General features: G+C 43.0%; 1 protein-coding gene across 4 annotated transcripts in view; it reads right to left on the minus strand.

Annotated features, from left to right (window-relative positions):
- The window catches only part of LOC101163291 (BRF1, RNA polymerase III transcription initiation factor subunit), a 100,412-nt gene that overhangs the window by 80,825 nt on the left and 3,408 nt on the right, over window positions 1–16,179 (minus strand). For 3 of the 4 annotated variants that reach the window (XR_911008.3, XM_020713750.2, XM_011490671.3), the window contains exons 2-3: window positions 5,092–5,282; window positions 3,238–3,318 (exon numbers count right to left, since the gene is read on the minus strand). Coding sequence is in view for 2 of the 4 variants with exons in the window: in XM_020713750.2 (XP_020569409.1) it covers window positions 3,238–3,318; window positions 5,092–5,275 (265 nt within the window). In the remaining 2 variants the exon portion in view is untranslated. Of the gene's footprint in view, window positions 1–2,949; window positions 3,095–3,237; window positions 3,319–5,091; window positions 5,283–16,179 lie in introns of those variants that run through there. The other variant, XM_011490672.3, reaches the window with a different exon arrangement.

Genomic DNA, 16,179 nt, shown 5'->3' on the forward strand with positions numbered 1-16,179 from the left:
CTTAAAATCCTAAAACATGCCGAGTTCCTTAAACCTGCGCCATAAAGTTTAGATTAACATTCAGATTTTATTATGTAATCCTCTTTAAGACTACCTTCTATCATCTTTTGATCTATTTTTAGTGTCCCCAGTGGTCTTTAAGGGTGTATTCAGACTGGAAAGTCTGTTGGTCAGATGGAGTCCTGAACCGCGTGGTCTGTATTCAGAGTGGTGTCTAACGGACATTTCTGATTCGAACCAAAGATGGTAAACAAAACCAGGTGACCAAAGATCTCTTCACTCATTGGCCAGGAGTGATGAGGGCGGGGCAAAGCAATGAGAGAAAGAATAATGGAAGTCCTGCGCTTTGCAGTCCTTGTCAGGATAGTTCACTGATTCAAACTTTCTATTTCACTGACCAATTCTGAACGTCTGTATTAACGTCAGGCTCAACACGTCTTACTTTGGTCCGGTGCTGCAAGGCGGTTACTGAGGAGACGACGGCTGAGAAGGTTCACTGATCAGAGTTTATGACATCTAGATTGTTGGAAAACAGAGAGAATCAATGTGGATCACGTTAAAAGTTGTTTTAATGAGTCTGCATTCATCCAACCACATTTCAATGAGCTGTTAGTTCTCATCGTTGCTCTGCTACTGCTGACATCCAATGATTCCCGGCTATGGTGGCCGTTTTGGTCCAGTTGTTCTGCTCCGAGCATGGACCCTATTCAGAATGAGGAAACTCAAAGGAAACTAGAGCTCAGTCCGATTGGAAACGAACTGAGAGCACCTGGAAAGATGGGTCCAAGAGCGGTTCCTGGTTCCAGAATCTGGTTCACTTCAAGCTAACCAAATTTTGTCCAGTCTGAATACACACTAAATTATGGTTATGATGTTTTTTCCCAGAATCCTAAAACTTGAGTTGTTTTCTGGGACATCGTTTCTGCAAAGCGGGAGCAAATAATCAGAAATTCACCTCTGAGGTTTGGGCGGGACTGTTGACGTGGCGTTAGCTACCTGTCATAAATCTGTGTACACTCTCTCCCTCTAGCTTACAGCCCCTCTCAACCTCAACACCACATCAATGGTGCAACAAACATGGCACCAATATCAAACCTATCCAGCCGTTCAGTTTGATGATCAGAAAGGGGCGGAGCACGGATACTTTGGCCCCGCCCATTATATTTTCTAGTCAAAAACTTCTTCAAACAGACTTTGTTCCGACCTCAGCTGATTCACAACTATATAAAGGATTACTATGTGATGCAATTTAATCTTAGTTTTCATGAGATGTCCTCCAGAATGAGAAAAATGCCAGAAGAATTTGTTAAAAAGCTGTAGCTCTACATCCTCGTGGTCACAGAGCCCAGACAGGCTGATGACGACCAGCAAAAACAGATGGGGGGGGGGGGGGGGGGGGGGGGCTGAGCTAACAGGCACGAGTCCATCTGCGGGTAGACAACGGCCGAGGATGACTTCTGTAGGACTGAAGCAAAGAGGATGAAGAGAAGTCCTAAAGAGCCATCAGTTCACACGCTGCAGCAGACGCTGTGGAAAAGCTCATCGACTCCTGACCCACTGAAAAAAGAAACGTTCTCGTCTCTGCTCGCCTTTCTGAACACGTCTGTGGAGTAGACCCAAACTGCACCAATGCAGAACGTTCCCACAGTTTGTTCTGAGGAATTAAAGGCAGAAAGTCAACCACATCCTCAGACGAGCCCGGCTTCCCTCTCATTTCCTCCTCTGGAGTGCTGCTTGTTGGCTCCTCCATCATGATTACAGACTCAAACTTGACTCACTTCTAACTCTGCTGTAGCGCAGATCGGACCTGCTTGATCAGAGCCTCCATGCAGTCTGGACGGAGTGGGAAGCAAGCCAGAAACGGAACCGGCTGTCTGGCCTTGGACTGAAGTCTCAGAAAGCTGCACTCAGTGCGGCTGGGCTGGACCTTCAGCACCAGGTCCGATTCCACTGACGGTCCGGTCCATTTCAATCTCAGAGTATTCCTTCATATATTGGTTAGTGACTACCAAGGTTCTTGTTTTTATTGCAGATTTAGCCGCTCGTGTTGAACCATGGCTGCATTTCTATAAACACGCTTCACCCAAGGACATTACCATGACCAACGGCATCTCTGAGATTATTTCACACAGGAGAATCAAATATACTCCTTCATGAGGATTCATCCAACTACATTATTTGGATTTTTGAATCCAGCCAAATAGAATAAAATCTGACGGATGACAGAAGTGGTGAGTGCAAAAAGCATGCAGTGCCACACAGCATGCAGATGCAGTACCCCAGATGCTGCTGCAGCTGCATGCAGATGTTATTGCATCTGCATGCTGTAACATCTGCGTGCAATTCCACAAACTTGTCAGCTCCTTCTTTAGAACAGCTCACATGTTAAACATAAGAAACCTAAGAGAAAAAAAGGAAGATTAAACTGCAACTGAGAGAGGCATAAAGAGGAGCAAAGAAAAAAAAAAATGATGGACATGGAGCCTTGGAGACTGCTGACGTTTGTGCTCAGTCACACACACAAATAGATACCAGGACTGATGGAAGAATGGGGGATACAGGCCCCGGACCCCCCCACAGCAGGCAATGGGACGACCAAGAATGTAGAATGAAACCAATCGAAGCAGCGTGGCTTCAAGCTGTGAATGTTTCACAGTAAAAATCAGTAAACAGCTAACAAGTAGTCTTTTACTCAAACTAAACACACTTGACCCGTACTGATTTAGTGAGTAAGTTATCATAACTATAGAGAACCTTTAACTTGCTTTCTTGGAAAATGTTGTAATGGTTATAAACTTCAATACACCTTCAACAAAGCAGCATAAAGCCTGCAGTAAAGGTCACAGGCAGCGTCTCTCCTCCCACTGCACATAAATCCTCATCGCGCTCAATCCCTCCATTTACCTGGATAAGCAGCTAAAGAAAACAGCAGAGAGAAAAGCTGCTCACTCGGTTGAAAGGTGCACTTCTGAAGGAGGAGAACAAACAGGACCAGAGAAGCCAGAGTAAACCTCCTCTGAAAACACAAAGGCTTTAATTAGCAGGCTGCGGTCAAACACGCCGACGTGCTGCGACAGAGCTGCTCTCAGACTGCAGCTTTGCACGCAACAGCGACTGAGCAAAGGTTTGTGTCCGCCGACGCCACACAGCTCCAGCTGTTAGTCGCCTCGACCTGAACGGAAAAGCCTCCACGCCGCGACACAGATGCCCGCGCGGCTCCCTCTGCTGGCCACTCACCTCTCTGCAGCGTCTGAGCGCGGGACTGGGAGCCCACCCCCGGGTAGTACGAGTCCCCAAAAGATGGAAGTCTCTGACCGCCTGAGGGAAAAAACACGAATGATTCAATAAAAAGGTTTCTCCAAACATTAAAAAAAAGAAAAACTGAACAAGCTGTTTTTTTTTCTATAAAAAGGTGGCTCACACCTAAAAGTTCATCCATTTAAGCAGCAAAGTTGATTTCACAGTAATCAACCTTCAGCTCTACGTTTTTATTTATGATACTGCAGCTCCCTCTAGCGGACAAAAAGCTAAACTACAAAAATGTGAAGAAAAATATTCACTTTTTAAATAAACAGCATCTGTGCAGCAGTAGTAAATATCTATGGTATCTTTGGAAATAACAACTATTACCCGAACATTACCCGATTCCATCTATTTCACACTGAAGAATTTGATGGCAGCTCACATCCATTTCAGTTTTCCGTCATTTCTCACCAAACCACCTTCAGTCCAAACTGATGACAGCGCATTCTGTGGGGTTTGTGCTCAGTGAACTTCCACATTTGCTATTTTGACCTTTAAAACCCAAAAACTCTTAGTAAAAAACACACAATTGTGCAGAATGATTATCCACTGCAAAGCACGGCGGTGGAGGGGTAATGATGAGGCTTGTTTTGAGTCATTTCCAAAGGCAGAAAATGATCAAAATGTGGCAAAAAAGAATTAAAAGTTTGTTTTTAAGTGAATAAAAAAAACTAGAAGGAGCTGCATTTTCCAGAAGAAAATGCAGGTTGAAGGCTGAATGAAAATGAAACTTAAAGGATAATAATTGGCAAAAAATAAAGAAAGAAATGATCAAAGTCGACCATAAATAGAGTGAAAACAGGACAATAACAAAAAAGATATGTTTGTGAAAAATGTCAGAGCCGGGTATCGAACGAGCGAGCTTCTGCACCAAGGATTCCCATGTATTTCAATGGAGACAAAAATCCTGGAATATCTCAAAAAGTTCAAGGATTTGAAGGACTAAAAGTCATAGCTGGAAAAAGCTGAATAGTTGAATGGTTGAAATAGCTGGAAAACTGTAGAAAGAGTTAAGCAGCAAAACATGGAGGAAGAGACTGTAATAAAGGAGGAGAAACAGGAAAACAATGGTTGGTTGAAGGATTTATAGCATTGGTAGAATGCTTTACATGAGAAAAATGTAAAAGATGTTTGCCTTCAGCATTATTTTCCCTGCTGTTAGACTATGTTTTCCAGCAGAAAATAAGCAACACTTGATGCTAAAAATATATATTTTTTAAAACGACCAAATCTCCAAATGTTTCCTATCATTACAGCTAGGTAAGACTAGATGAGTAGATACCAAATGGGTAAAAACTATGATATAACTAGTAAAGTATGAGATGGAGCAGAATCAGACCAGATGGAAGCAACACATTCTGTGGCAGATGCTCCTCAATAAGGAAACTGATGAATCCACGTTAGTAAATACATTTGTCTCTTTTTAGTTTGATAACAGTCAAAACAGAGCAGCTCATTTTAGCCATGTCAGGATCCACTGTGGCCTGAACTTCCCTCCTCAGCAATAGAAAAGCTGCTTCTCCTTCATCTGTTGGACATCTGCCAATTGTCCCCGACTTTAAAATCCAACAGTTCAGCCTCTGAACTGTTGTTATTGAGTAAAGGTGACAGGATTCCTGCAGCAGTGTGTGCTCAGTCCCACCACGGATCAAACCATTCACTATGCAGGGGTCTGAATTCTGTAGGGACTGTTGAAGTTCTGAGATGCTCCAGGGGGTTCTGACCCTTCGGCCTTAAATCCTGACCACCTTAACAATGATGCATCTCTAGCTCTAGCATGGTTCTCACCCTCTGAGGACACAAACTGTCCCACAGCCAGCGACCCCCCGCCGCCCGTCTCCACGAACTCCACCTCCGACACAATGATGTTGTCATCCAGCACGGAGCCGCAGCTCATGCAGACGGCATTGCCCCGCGCGTGGTCCACATCGATGGCGGTGCTGCCGCAATTCTTGCACACCTTGGAGCTCATGATGACCCTGAGAAGAACGCAGAAAGAAGGTCTGTGACAAACTAAATCAGGATGAACATTTACAGTGTTTGGTCATGACCCTCTGAACCCTGGAAATCCAGATCTTCCATTTAGTTAGCAACGAGTGTGACTGCACAGGAGCACAGGAGGACAGCTGCCTGTCCATTTTAAAACTCTTATTTGTTTTTAAATCTTTAAATTGTCTGGCTCCGCCCAAGCTCTCTGAGCTGCTACAGCTGCATTCCCCTTCCCGGTCGCTTAGATCAGCTGCTCCTGGATGTGCCAAGGACACGGCGGAAACTCAGAGGGGATAGAGCATTTGCGTTGCTAGCCCCAGCTTGTGGAATGCACTCCCTATGCAGGTTAGGCAGGCACGTTCACTGAATGTCTTTGCTAAGATTTGATGTTATAAACATCTCTGCTCTGATCCGGATTTTCTTCAATACAAACTGTTGCATGGGGGGGTGGAGGGGCAGGAGGGACTTCCAGCTCACAGTTATGATCAAGCAGACAAAAAACGGATCTTGAGTACAACCGGACGTTCTCGTTTTTCCAGGTGAATAAAGTGTTTGGTTCCGATTCCTCCAGGGACGCTGCATTTTGTTTCTGAAATAGATTCTTTTCTCCTCAGACGGTTTTGGGAAACGATGGTCATTTTTTCAAACACATTCTGGGCTTGAAATTTCTGCTTCCCATTTTTCTTTTTTCCTCTGGTATAAACTTTTCAGTTTCATAAATGTCTGAGGGAAAAGGAGAACCAGTAAGGGGGGGGTACCCACCACCCGGGCCTGTGGCCCCTCACTGAGAATAGGCAAACACCCACATGGATTTTAACACTCTATTGTGTACCTAAAAAGGTACACAAGAGACAATGAAGCCAGAAGGACAAAAACAGGCAGCACATAACAGGAATGCCAAGTGGCTGGTCTCTCTGAGAAAAAGAACATAGGAACCTCCCTGAACAGAATCCAGTAACCATCACAGTGGCAGACATCCAAGAAAGATTCTCAGGGATGAAGAACTGGACAGCACTGGGCCCTGACATGATACATGCCTACTGGCTAAAGAAACTCACCGCACTCCACGAGCACCTGGCAGCACAAATGAACCAGCTGCTAAGAGATGGGACTCACCCCGAATGGCTAATGGAAGGGCGAACGATCCTGATCCAGAAGGATCCCTCATAGGGTGCAGTCCCATCCAACTACCGGCCAATAACCTGTCTCTCCACAACATAGAAGCTCATGTCAGGCATCATTGCAACCAAGATAAATAGGTACATGGATCAATACATGAGAAACACACAGAAGGGCATTGGTAGAGACTCCAGAGGAGCCAAACACCAACTCCTGGTTGACAGAACAGTCGCTCAAGACTGCAGGTCACGACACACCAACCTGTGCACAGCCTGGATTGATTACAAGAAAGCCTATGACTCAATGCCACACACGTGGACCACTGAATGCTTGGAGCTGTACAACATCAACAGGACTCTAAGAGCCTTCATAGGAAATTCGATGAAGCTGTGGAAAACCACCCTCGAAGCCAATGGCAAGCCACTTGCACAAGTGTCCATCAAATGTGGGATATACCAAGGTGATGCTCTGTCCCCACTGCTGTTCTGCATAGGTCTGAACCCCCTCAGCCACATAATCAACAAGACTGGCTCTGGATTCCGACTCAGAAATGGGGCCAACATCAGTCAACTCCTCTACATGGATGACATCAAGCTATATGCTAAGAGCGAGAGTGACATTGACTCCCTGATCAACACCACCAGGATCTACAGTACTGACATTGGGATGTCATTCAGGCTCGATAAATGCAGCCGGATGGTGACAAAGAGAGGCAAGGTAGTCCACACAGGAGGGGTCTCACTCCCAGAAGGAACAATAGCAGACATTGAGGACAGTTACAAGTACCTTGGAGTTCCACAGGCAAATTGCAACCTGGAGCAGTCAACAAGGAAAGCTGCAACAGCTAGATACCTCCAACGCGTAAGGCAAGTCCTGAGAAACCAGCTCAATGGCAAAAATAAGACCCGAGCAATAAACAACTACGCACTGCCAGTTATCAGATACCCTGCAGGAATAATAAGATGGCCAAAGGAAGAGATACAGACCACGGATGTTAAGACACAAAAGCTCCAGCTGATTGACCACCGGGGGACAGTCTACCAGCTGTCCCAACTTTTAACTGCACCCCCTTAGTACACACACCCTTCACCCCACAAAATATACATTCCAACATAAACACACACACATGCACACACACACAACCTCACAAACACACACGCATTTCGCAAGGAAGGTGGGACCTTGGACCATCTGTCTCCTACCCCATCCCTGGTAAGGGGTACTGGACCCTTGGCAACGGCGGCTGTGTCCCCTGGGTGCTGGTTTCCTGGGCCCGGTGGACCTCTCTCCACGCAGGGAGAGGGATCCCTGAGCTTTCTGGCAAGGCCAGAAGCCGGGGATCACATCACACCTGAGCCGGGGGTGTCCCTATAGGATGGTTTCCTGACCTTGCCCCCGGCTCCTGGGCCTCGCCAAATTTCCAACTGTAGCAGAGCCTGGTCGGGCCATGTTTACAACACCCCTCGTGGGCCCCCCTTATCCCCGGAGTGCCCCACTCCTGGGCGGGGACGGCTGGCCCCTGCCTTGCTCCTTTCTGGACCAACCGTGGGCCGGGTGGGTGGCTGCCTGGAGCGCGGAGCGGGTCTCCCTTGGGGGGTCCTGGCTTATACCTGGGGTTGGGGCGGGGGGATGCCCAGAACTCCTGGGTGGTGATGAGGTGCTCGTCTGGGGCTGTGGGCACCCTTCTCGGGTGGGGCCCGGCGTTGGGCCCTCCTGGCGAGGCGGGGGGGTCTGATATCATGGTTGAGCTGGGGCAGCACTCTCTTTCCCCCCATGCCTCCCTTCTCTCTGGCTCTGGGGGCCCTGCGGCGGTCCTGCTGCCCCTGGCCTGGGTGGCGGATGTGATCGCCCAGGGGGCAGTTGTTCTCTGCCTGCTGCCGTGTGGCTTTGGGGGTTCTGGCTGCCGCGGCTGCTGCTGCGGGGGTCTTGGTGTGGGAATGGCTGGGTACTCTCCCTCCTTCTTTTCACATTCCACCATCCATTTTAGAAGAACATAAACACTCAATTGAGCACAGGTGTTAGGTCACCTTTACACTAATAGTTTGCGTGATTGATTGAATGAAATATTTCACAGTAGTTGGTTTGAAGGCATAAGTATGCATGTGTGAACACTATCTGCTTTGTGTACATGTTGACATATGGACATTTTTGCAGCTAGCAGTTGTGTTGATAACATTTGAGTGTGTGTGTGGATAGGCCCCGCCCTTTGAGATTTGTATTACATCTGAACCTTAACGTAATGATAAACATCCAGTAGCTTGTTGCTTTATGCTGCTTCATGGTTTTATCCCCCCCCCCCCCCCCCCAACATCCCTCTCTCTTCTTCCCTCCTTTCCTTTTCCGTCCGGTCCAACACAAAAGATTTTCAAATATGATTAAAATGAATAAAGTTTGGCCTCGATTACAAAAGGGGTTCATTCAGACATACCTCTGGTTTGTCTGAAGATTAATAACCCCTGTTGTTAAAGTAAAATATGTCCAACACAAGAGGCCTTCAGCTCTCATCTGTCTGCCCAGCTGTTGGACAGGACAAGTTAAAAAATAAAAAATAAAAGACACAAAAGCTCCTCACCAGGCACGGAGGGTTCCATCACAAATCCAGCACCCTGAGACTGTATACTAGCCACAAGGAAGGAGGCCGAGGACTAGTGAGCGTAGAAGCCACTATCCAGGATGAAACATCCAAGATGCATGAGTACATAAAGCTCAAAGCCCCAACTGACAGTGTGCTCAGTGAATGTCTCCGGCAATGGAGAGCAAAGGATACAGTGCTGGAGGACAGATCCTCATGGGAGGACAAACCCCTGCATAGCATGTACCACCGGACCATAACTGAAGTGGCTGATATCAAGAAGTCCTACCAATGGCTATAAAATGCTGGCCTACAGGACAGCACTGAAGCACTAACCCTAGCAGCTCAGGAACAAGGCCTGAGCACCAGAGCAATAGAGCCTCAGATCTACCACACTAGACAAGACCCAAGGTGTAGGCAGTGCAAAGAGGCGCCTGAAACAATCCAGAACATAACTACAGGGTGTAAGATGCTGGCAGGGAAAGCATACATGGAGCGCCACAATCAAGTGGCCGGAATAATATACAGGAACATATGTGCAGAATATGAACGCGAAACCCCAAGGTCAAAATGGGAAACACCTCCAAAGGTGGTAGAGAATGACAGGGCAAAACTTCTGTGGGACTTCCAGATCCAGACTGATAGGATGGTAATGGAGAACCAACCAGACATTGTAGTGCTGGATAAAGAACAGAGGAAAGCCGTTGTGGTGGATGTGGCAGTGCCAAGTGATGGGAACATCAGGAAGAAGGAACATGAGAAACTGGAGAAATACCAGGGACTCAGAGAAGAACTGGAGAAAGCCTGGAAAATGAAGGTGACAGTGGTGCCTGTGGTAATTGGAGCACTCGGGGCAGTAACCCCCAAGCTGGAGGAGTGGCTACAACAGATACCTGGAAAGACCTCAGACCTCTCAGTCCAGTTCATGCAAAATCATCTTTTTGAGCTTTTGGATGTGATTTTAATAAAAATTAGTTAAACCAAACAATAACATCATGACAGAAAATTTATTCACACGATGTACAGTTCAAGCTTATATCCATTAATCAACAAACCAAGCAGGATAACAACAAATAGTGTGACCTTGATAGAAAATATATACCCAAACTGCCTAGAAAACGATAAAAAGTGGATTTCTGATGACTTTCTGATGATTGTCATTTATCAATGACCATCTTCTGGTATTTGCAAACTATGAATGTGTTTGTAGAGAAAGATAAACAGCAAATCGTTTACAGAAGAAAACTAACAAAGGAATCAATAAATGAATTTAAATCATGACTACAAGCACGAACTGGGAAAACCCTGTATGACAGCAACAATGTCATATCAGGATATGACTAAGAAGTTCAATGAATAATTAGTAAAAAAAAATAGGGCCAAAGTTAGTTGACGATATAAACTGTACTAATAAATCAGAAAAGGAAACAGTCGAACACCACATAAAGAGAAATCCAAACTCTGAAATGAAGGGATTGTGTTTAAAAAATGCTTTAGTTTTTCACATTTGTATGCAATCTTTTTGTTCAATCCATGGAATAAAAGCTGAAAGTCTGCACTTCAATGGCAACCGAGTTGTTTTATTTAAAATTCACTGTGGTAATGTACAGAAACAAAATTAGAAAGAATGTGTCTCTGTCCAAATATTTATGGTCCTGACTGTATATTCTCCATTATGAGAAAAAGGCTACAAGAACATGTTAAAAACGGCCATCCGTCTTGAAAGATCCACTCCATTGGAAAATCATGTTCTTGGTGCTTTGTGGTTTGGTTTAAAAAAGCTTGTGTTTGTGACACAGCAAGTGCGATGGGCGGCAAAAGTCTCCCTGCTCCTATAAAATTGCATCGGGCTCAAAACTAAACTAATGGATAGCTCCTATATTAGTTCCACTTTTTTTTTTTGCTATGCTAATGTTAGCTTGGGGTTGTGAGGAGCTGCAAGTTAGCAGGAGAAAGTGTAAACAAAGGAATGCTGGGATACACTATATCGGTTTGGAGCGGGCCCCTTCATATCTTCCAACATGGCTGTGCCATGTTGGAAGATCTTTGTGGACCAATGCAAGGTGTCCATACGCAAAAAAAACATACATTTTACCAATTTAAAAAAAAAACGAAAAGGATTTCACAAAATACATTGACTCATTAATCATATTTACCTTAAATACTTCACGTTAACATAAATTAAAAACAATTTAATTTTGTACCAGCATATCAAAAACACATAGCAACATAACAACAAATACATTTCATCACAGCAAATCAGGCAAATCGTTAGTTATTGTAAGTAGTCCATGTATCTTAGTTTTAAAATCTTTTTGAAATTATATTTGTTACTAATAAGCCTTGTCCTTCCAGACACTGGATTCCATGCAACAGAAGATCTAACCAGCACTGTTTGTCTCATACAGTTAGATATTGAAAAAGGAACAATAAAATCTCCAGAGCTGACCTGACGAGTTTGATATTGATGACAATACCCACTGTATAAAAATTTATTTACCAAATATTGTGGACATTTTTTAAAAACGACGTTATGCATTAAGCATAGAAGACTGAGTTGTACTTTGTCTTTTACCCCCAACCAACCTAAAGTAGTGTGCATCTCATTCACATTGGTCCAATAAGAGCAACCAAGAGCCACCCTGGCAGCTCAATTTTGGGCAAGTTGTAATTTTTTTAGATGCCCCTGTGTAGCACTAGACCAAATGACTGGGCAATACTCCAGATGTGACAAGACCAGAGACTGTACAACTGTCCTCATGACTGAAGGTGGACAATATTGCGCACACCTCCAAGCCAAGGCAATTCTTCTGCCCATCTTGGATACTATATGATTTATCTGATCTGTCCAAGAGAGCTGATCATCTAATTTGATGCCCAGAAGCTTGGTTTTAGTCACTTGTTCAACCAAACTATTGTCAATACTCTAATTCAGGTAACATGGTGCATTCAATAAGTATTTTGTACCAAAAACAATGCATTTTGTTTTACATGTATTAAGAACCAATTTATTCAACTTAACCCAACTGGTAAGTGAATTCAGTTGATTCTGTAGGGCTGTATTGAGCTCTGGGACAGTAGCAGATGCACAGAATAAAGTCTGCATATAACACCACTTCTGCCTTTCTCACCTCCTGGGACAGATCATTTACAAACACTGAAAATAAAAGTGGACCCAAACAACTATCTTGTGGAATACCACATGACATAAACTTTGTTTCACACAAGCTACCATTGAAGAGGACTTTCTGTGTTCTGCCATTAAGATCATTTATCAGTGAAAGGGACAACTGTGAAAATCCATAACATTTGAGCTTTGCCAACAGAATATCATGGTCGATTACATCAAAAGCAGCTGTGAAATCTAAAAGTACAGCACCCACATATTTTTTATCATCCAAATATTTTAACCACTGGTCTACCGTATGTACTAATGCCGTATTGGTTGAATGATCTGGTCTATAGGCATGCTGTGCACTAGTAAACAGATCATTTGAAATAAAATAGTGTAGCATTTGATTAAATATTAACCTTTCAAAAGTTTTACTCAAAACAGGGAGAACATGAACTGGTCTGCAATTTGAAGCAGTAAACTATGACTGTTCATCCTTAATTAGAGGTATAATCTAACACTCCACTGATCAGTGCTCTGTTAAAAATATGACATATTGGTTTGTCCAAAACATTTGCAACTTTTTTAAAGATTCTACCATCAATGTAATCAATACCTGGTGTTTTATCATCAGGTAATGAGAGAAGCAAATCTTGAACATTATTCTCACTAACAGTGTTGAACACCAAGGAACAAGTTTTATTTTCCATTATCAATTGAATAATTTGACAAGAAGAGCTTATATCCTGCGCTATCATAGAGCATCTCAGCTTTTCAAACCTTGTTTATCAAAAAGTCATTCAAACGATTGGCAATATTAAATGGTTTACTGACAAAAATGCTACCAATTTCCATATTCAAATTAAAAGTCTTTGTTTTTTTGCACATCAGCTCTTGTAACACTTTCCACAATCGTTTACTGTCATTCATGGAACCACAGATTTTTTGTCCAAAATATTCTTTCTTTATAAAAAAAAAAAAATTGTGTAACTTTATTCCTTAATATGCGATAGTTTGTATAATCCTCTACATGTTTAGAGTTGGAAGCCATCTTTTTTGCGTTGTCTCTCTGCTTCATAAGTGATAATTCCTCGTCTAACCATAGAGCACTTTTACTTTTTACTGTTCTTTTACGAAGTGGAGCATGTTTCTCAACAATCTTTCCTAAAATTGCCATAAAAGTGTTCAAAGAAGCATTTACATCAATTTCCTGCACAACTGTAGACCAATTAGAACTTTTGATATCATGAATAAATAGATTGGGATTAAAATTTTTATAAGATCTGCGATTAGGGCTGCACGATATGAGGAAAACTCGCGATATGCGATATTGGTGATTAATATTGCGATAATGATATAATTCGCGGTATATAAACAAATAGCAAAACAACCAAAAACATCATTTCCATTTCACAGCAACAGTTTAAAAGTTATACTCCAACTGACCCTTGTCGACATAGGAGGCAAACATCAAACATAAAAGGGCTCATCTGATTGATCAACAACGTAAACGGGTCCTTCTGATTGGTTAAATGCATAAAGGGATTTATTTCATTTGTTAAATATTTCAAGCTGCCATGAGATTGTTTTAGCACATTTAAGGTAAACATTTATTGCGATTTTCGCCGTCTTTTGCGCTATGCATATTGCACAGCTTAATGTCGCGATAACGATAAATTTGCGGTATATTGTGCAGGCCTATCTGCGATACATAATTCTTTCACCGGATTTAGGCATTTTTGTTTGTAATGGTTATCAAATTATGATCAATAATAGCTGCATAAAGTAATAGCTGCAAAAAGGTGGACCCACATCATATTGAACTCTATTGGTTATGAATGGGACGGTACTTCAGTTCATATGAGTCAAGGCAGGCAAGCGAATACTTTTGATATTATAGTGTATCAGCGTAGGGTTACTTCCACGCCAAATTCTAAAAAGCTTCTGTTGCGCTGCAGAAACTGTCCTACAAAACGACACAGGCTTTTTGACTTTTGCTAAAAACTGCATAATCATAAATTCAAAAGAAAAAAAGATATTGGGAACAAGAGAAAAAAAGATGTATAGTTAAAGTGGGACATTTAAGAGTAAGTTAATTCATTAGCTATTTGTTTTTGTTTTTTTTAGCTTAAGCATTCTGATCAAAGTACTGTTGAACAATAGGGTAGACTTGGTTTTTAAAAATTCTATAAAACAAACTTTTTTTTTGTTTTACTTCATCCTTTTTTTCTACTCTTTCCTCATTTTTAGGGCATTTTTTTCTGCAAGACAGTTCATGCAGAGTCTGGATCAAAACCTTGTGCGGGCCAACATTGCTTCCTTCATCTCTCTGCTATACATGATGTTCACTACTACTAGAGCTTCAACAACCACTACCCATCAGAGCGGGAATCATATTTGGAGTTTCCCCCGAGGTTTGTTTTTTTTGATTAGATTTAGATTTTTATCCCTGTGGAACAGGGGTGCTCACACTTTTTCAGCATGCGAGCTACCATTGAGACTCCAAGCTCCAAAGGATCTACGTATATCTAATTTCAAATTCTCATATTTGTGCTTAAAGACACATACTAATTGTGAAAATCAGATTTAAAATTGAACGGATACATTTAGATGAACATGTCAGATAACAACATGATAAAAAGTTTCCAGCATTTTGCCTTCAACAAATTGAATCGGATCCGTCCGGTCTTAGTTGTCATGTTAGCGGCTCTGCAGCGCGTGCTGCACCGACAACAGAAACGTTCTGTGTGCGTTCTGTTCTAGTTTTTTTTTATATTTTCTGAGCGACTGACCCCAGGCCTGTCAAGACAAAGTTAGACGCATTAACAGCTACATCTACGGTTAGGAGACTGACACTGAACGTTCACACCTTTCTGAAGACGAGGAGGAAGGAAAAACTCCACATCTGGCGCTCATTTTTTTACTTTTAAACTTTGAGACAACTATATGCTATTGGTAGGACCAACTAGGTGTCCCCCAGGTGCTAGACCGTATGGGAAGGCGGTGGGGGGTCACTGCCGCTCACTCAGGCTTTGTAATGGGTGGCATTGAGAAGTGGTGGCAACAGAGTCCACGGCGTGCACCCCAGCCCGTGGGCAGGGTTTGAAAACCAGATGCTTCTTGACAACGCTGCTGCCTGAGCGGGCTCGGATCCCTTGGGCGGGAACTGCGGACTCACCAGCAGGCACCATTACCGGACAGCTGGGTCAAACAGGGCGCCTCGGTCTCGCTTCCAATTCAGGATAAATAAACACTCCTGCGGGTCATAGTGACCCTCTGCTTGTCTCACACAGCCGGGCCAGCAGAAGGTCTCCAATGTCAGCTACAATTTGCAAGTCGATCACACATCTGGCAATCAGTGCAGTTGAACACGCATGTGCAGTGACACGTCTCAGAGGATGTTCGACTGGCCATTCTTTATGTCAATCAAGTGACATACTTCATGGTGAGGAGGATTATTCCCTGACTGCAATTTTTTAAAAGTATATTTGTATTTTTTTTGAGTATTTAGTTTTTGATGTAACATGATTGATGTAATGAGCACCCCTGCTCTAGAATACTGGAACTGTTCACCCACAAAATTCATATTTTTTCAGCTCAAAGTGAGACCTTTCATCGAGTGTGTATTCCTCTTTCTAAAGATGCTTTTTCTCCATCAACTGAGAAAAAGGGACCAGAGTGGACAAGAAGGTCAAGTCTCGTCTCAACTTGATCCCAAGTGTCCTTACCTTGATTCAGGAACTGTCAGATTTTGAGTGGAGAGGCGTGTAAACACTGTAAGCAACATTGCATGCATAGTTTTAAGGTTTCTTTGTTCATGCTGTTCATGCTCTTGCAAAAAAAAGAAAGTGTTTACATAGTTTTTTGTTTTAGGTGCAATGTTTTTTAATAGCATTTTATTATCCACAAATGATAAACATTTTCTATGTTTTTGGAGGCAAAATAAATTTGTGTAATGACGTCTTTGTATTGGAGTGATTCTTCAGTTTGAATTTTGCTACACGGTTAGCAGATATTTTGAAACTGGGTTACATTTTCAGTACATTTTGTTTATTTTTTGAACTTAGCAAAGCTAATGAGCAAA

Source organism: Oryzias latipes, chromosome 22, assembly GCF_002234675.1.
Source record: "Oryzias latipes chromosome 22, ASM223467v1".
In the NCBI taxonomy this organism is placed as follows: domain Eukaryota; kingdom Metazoa; phylum Chordata; class Actinopteri; order Beloniformes; family Adrianichthyidae; genus Oryzias; species Oryzias latipes.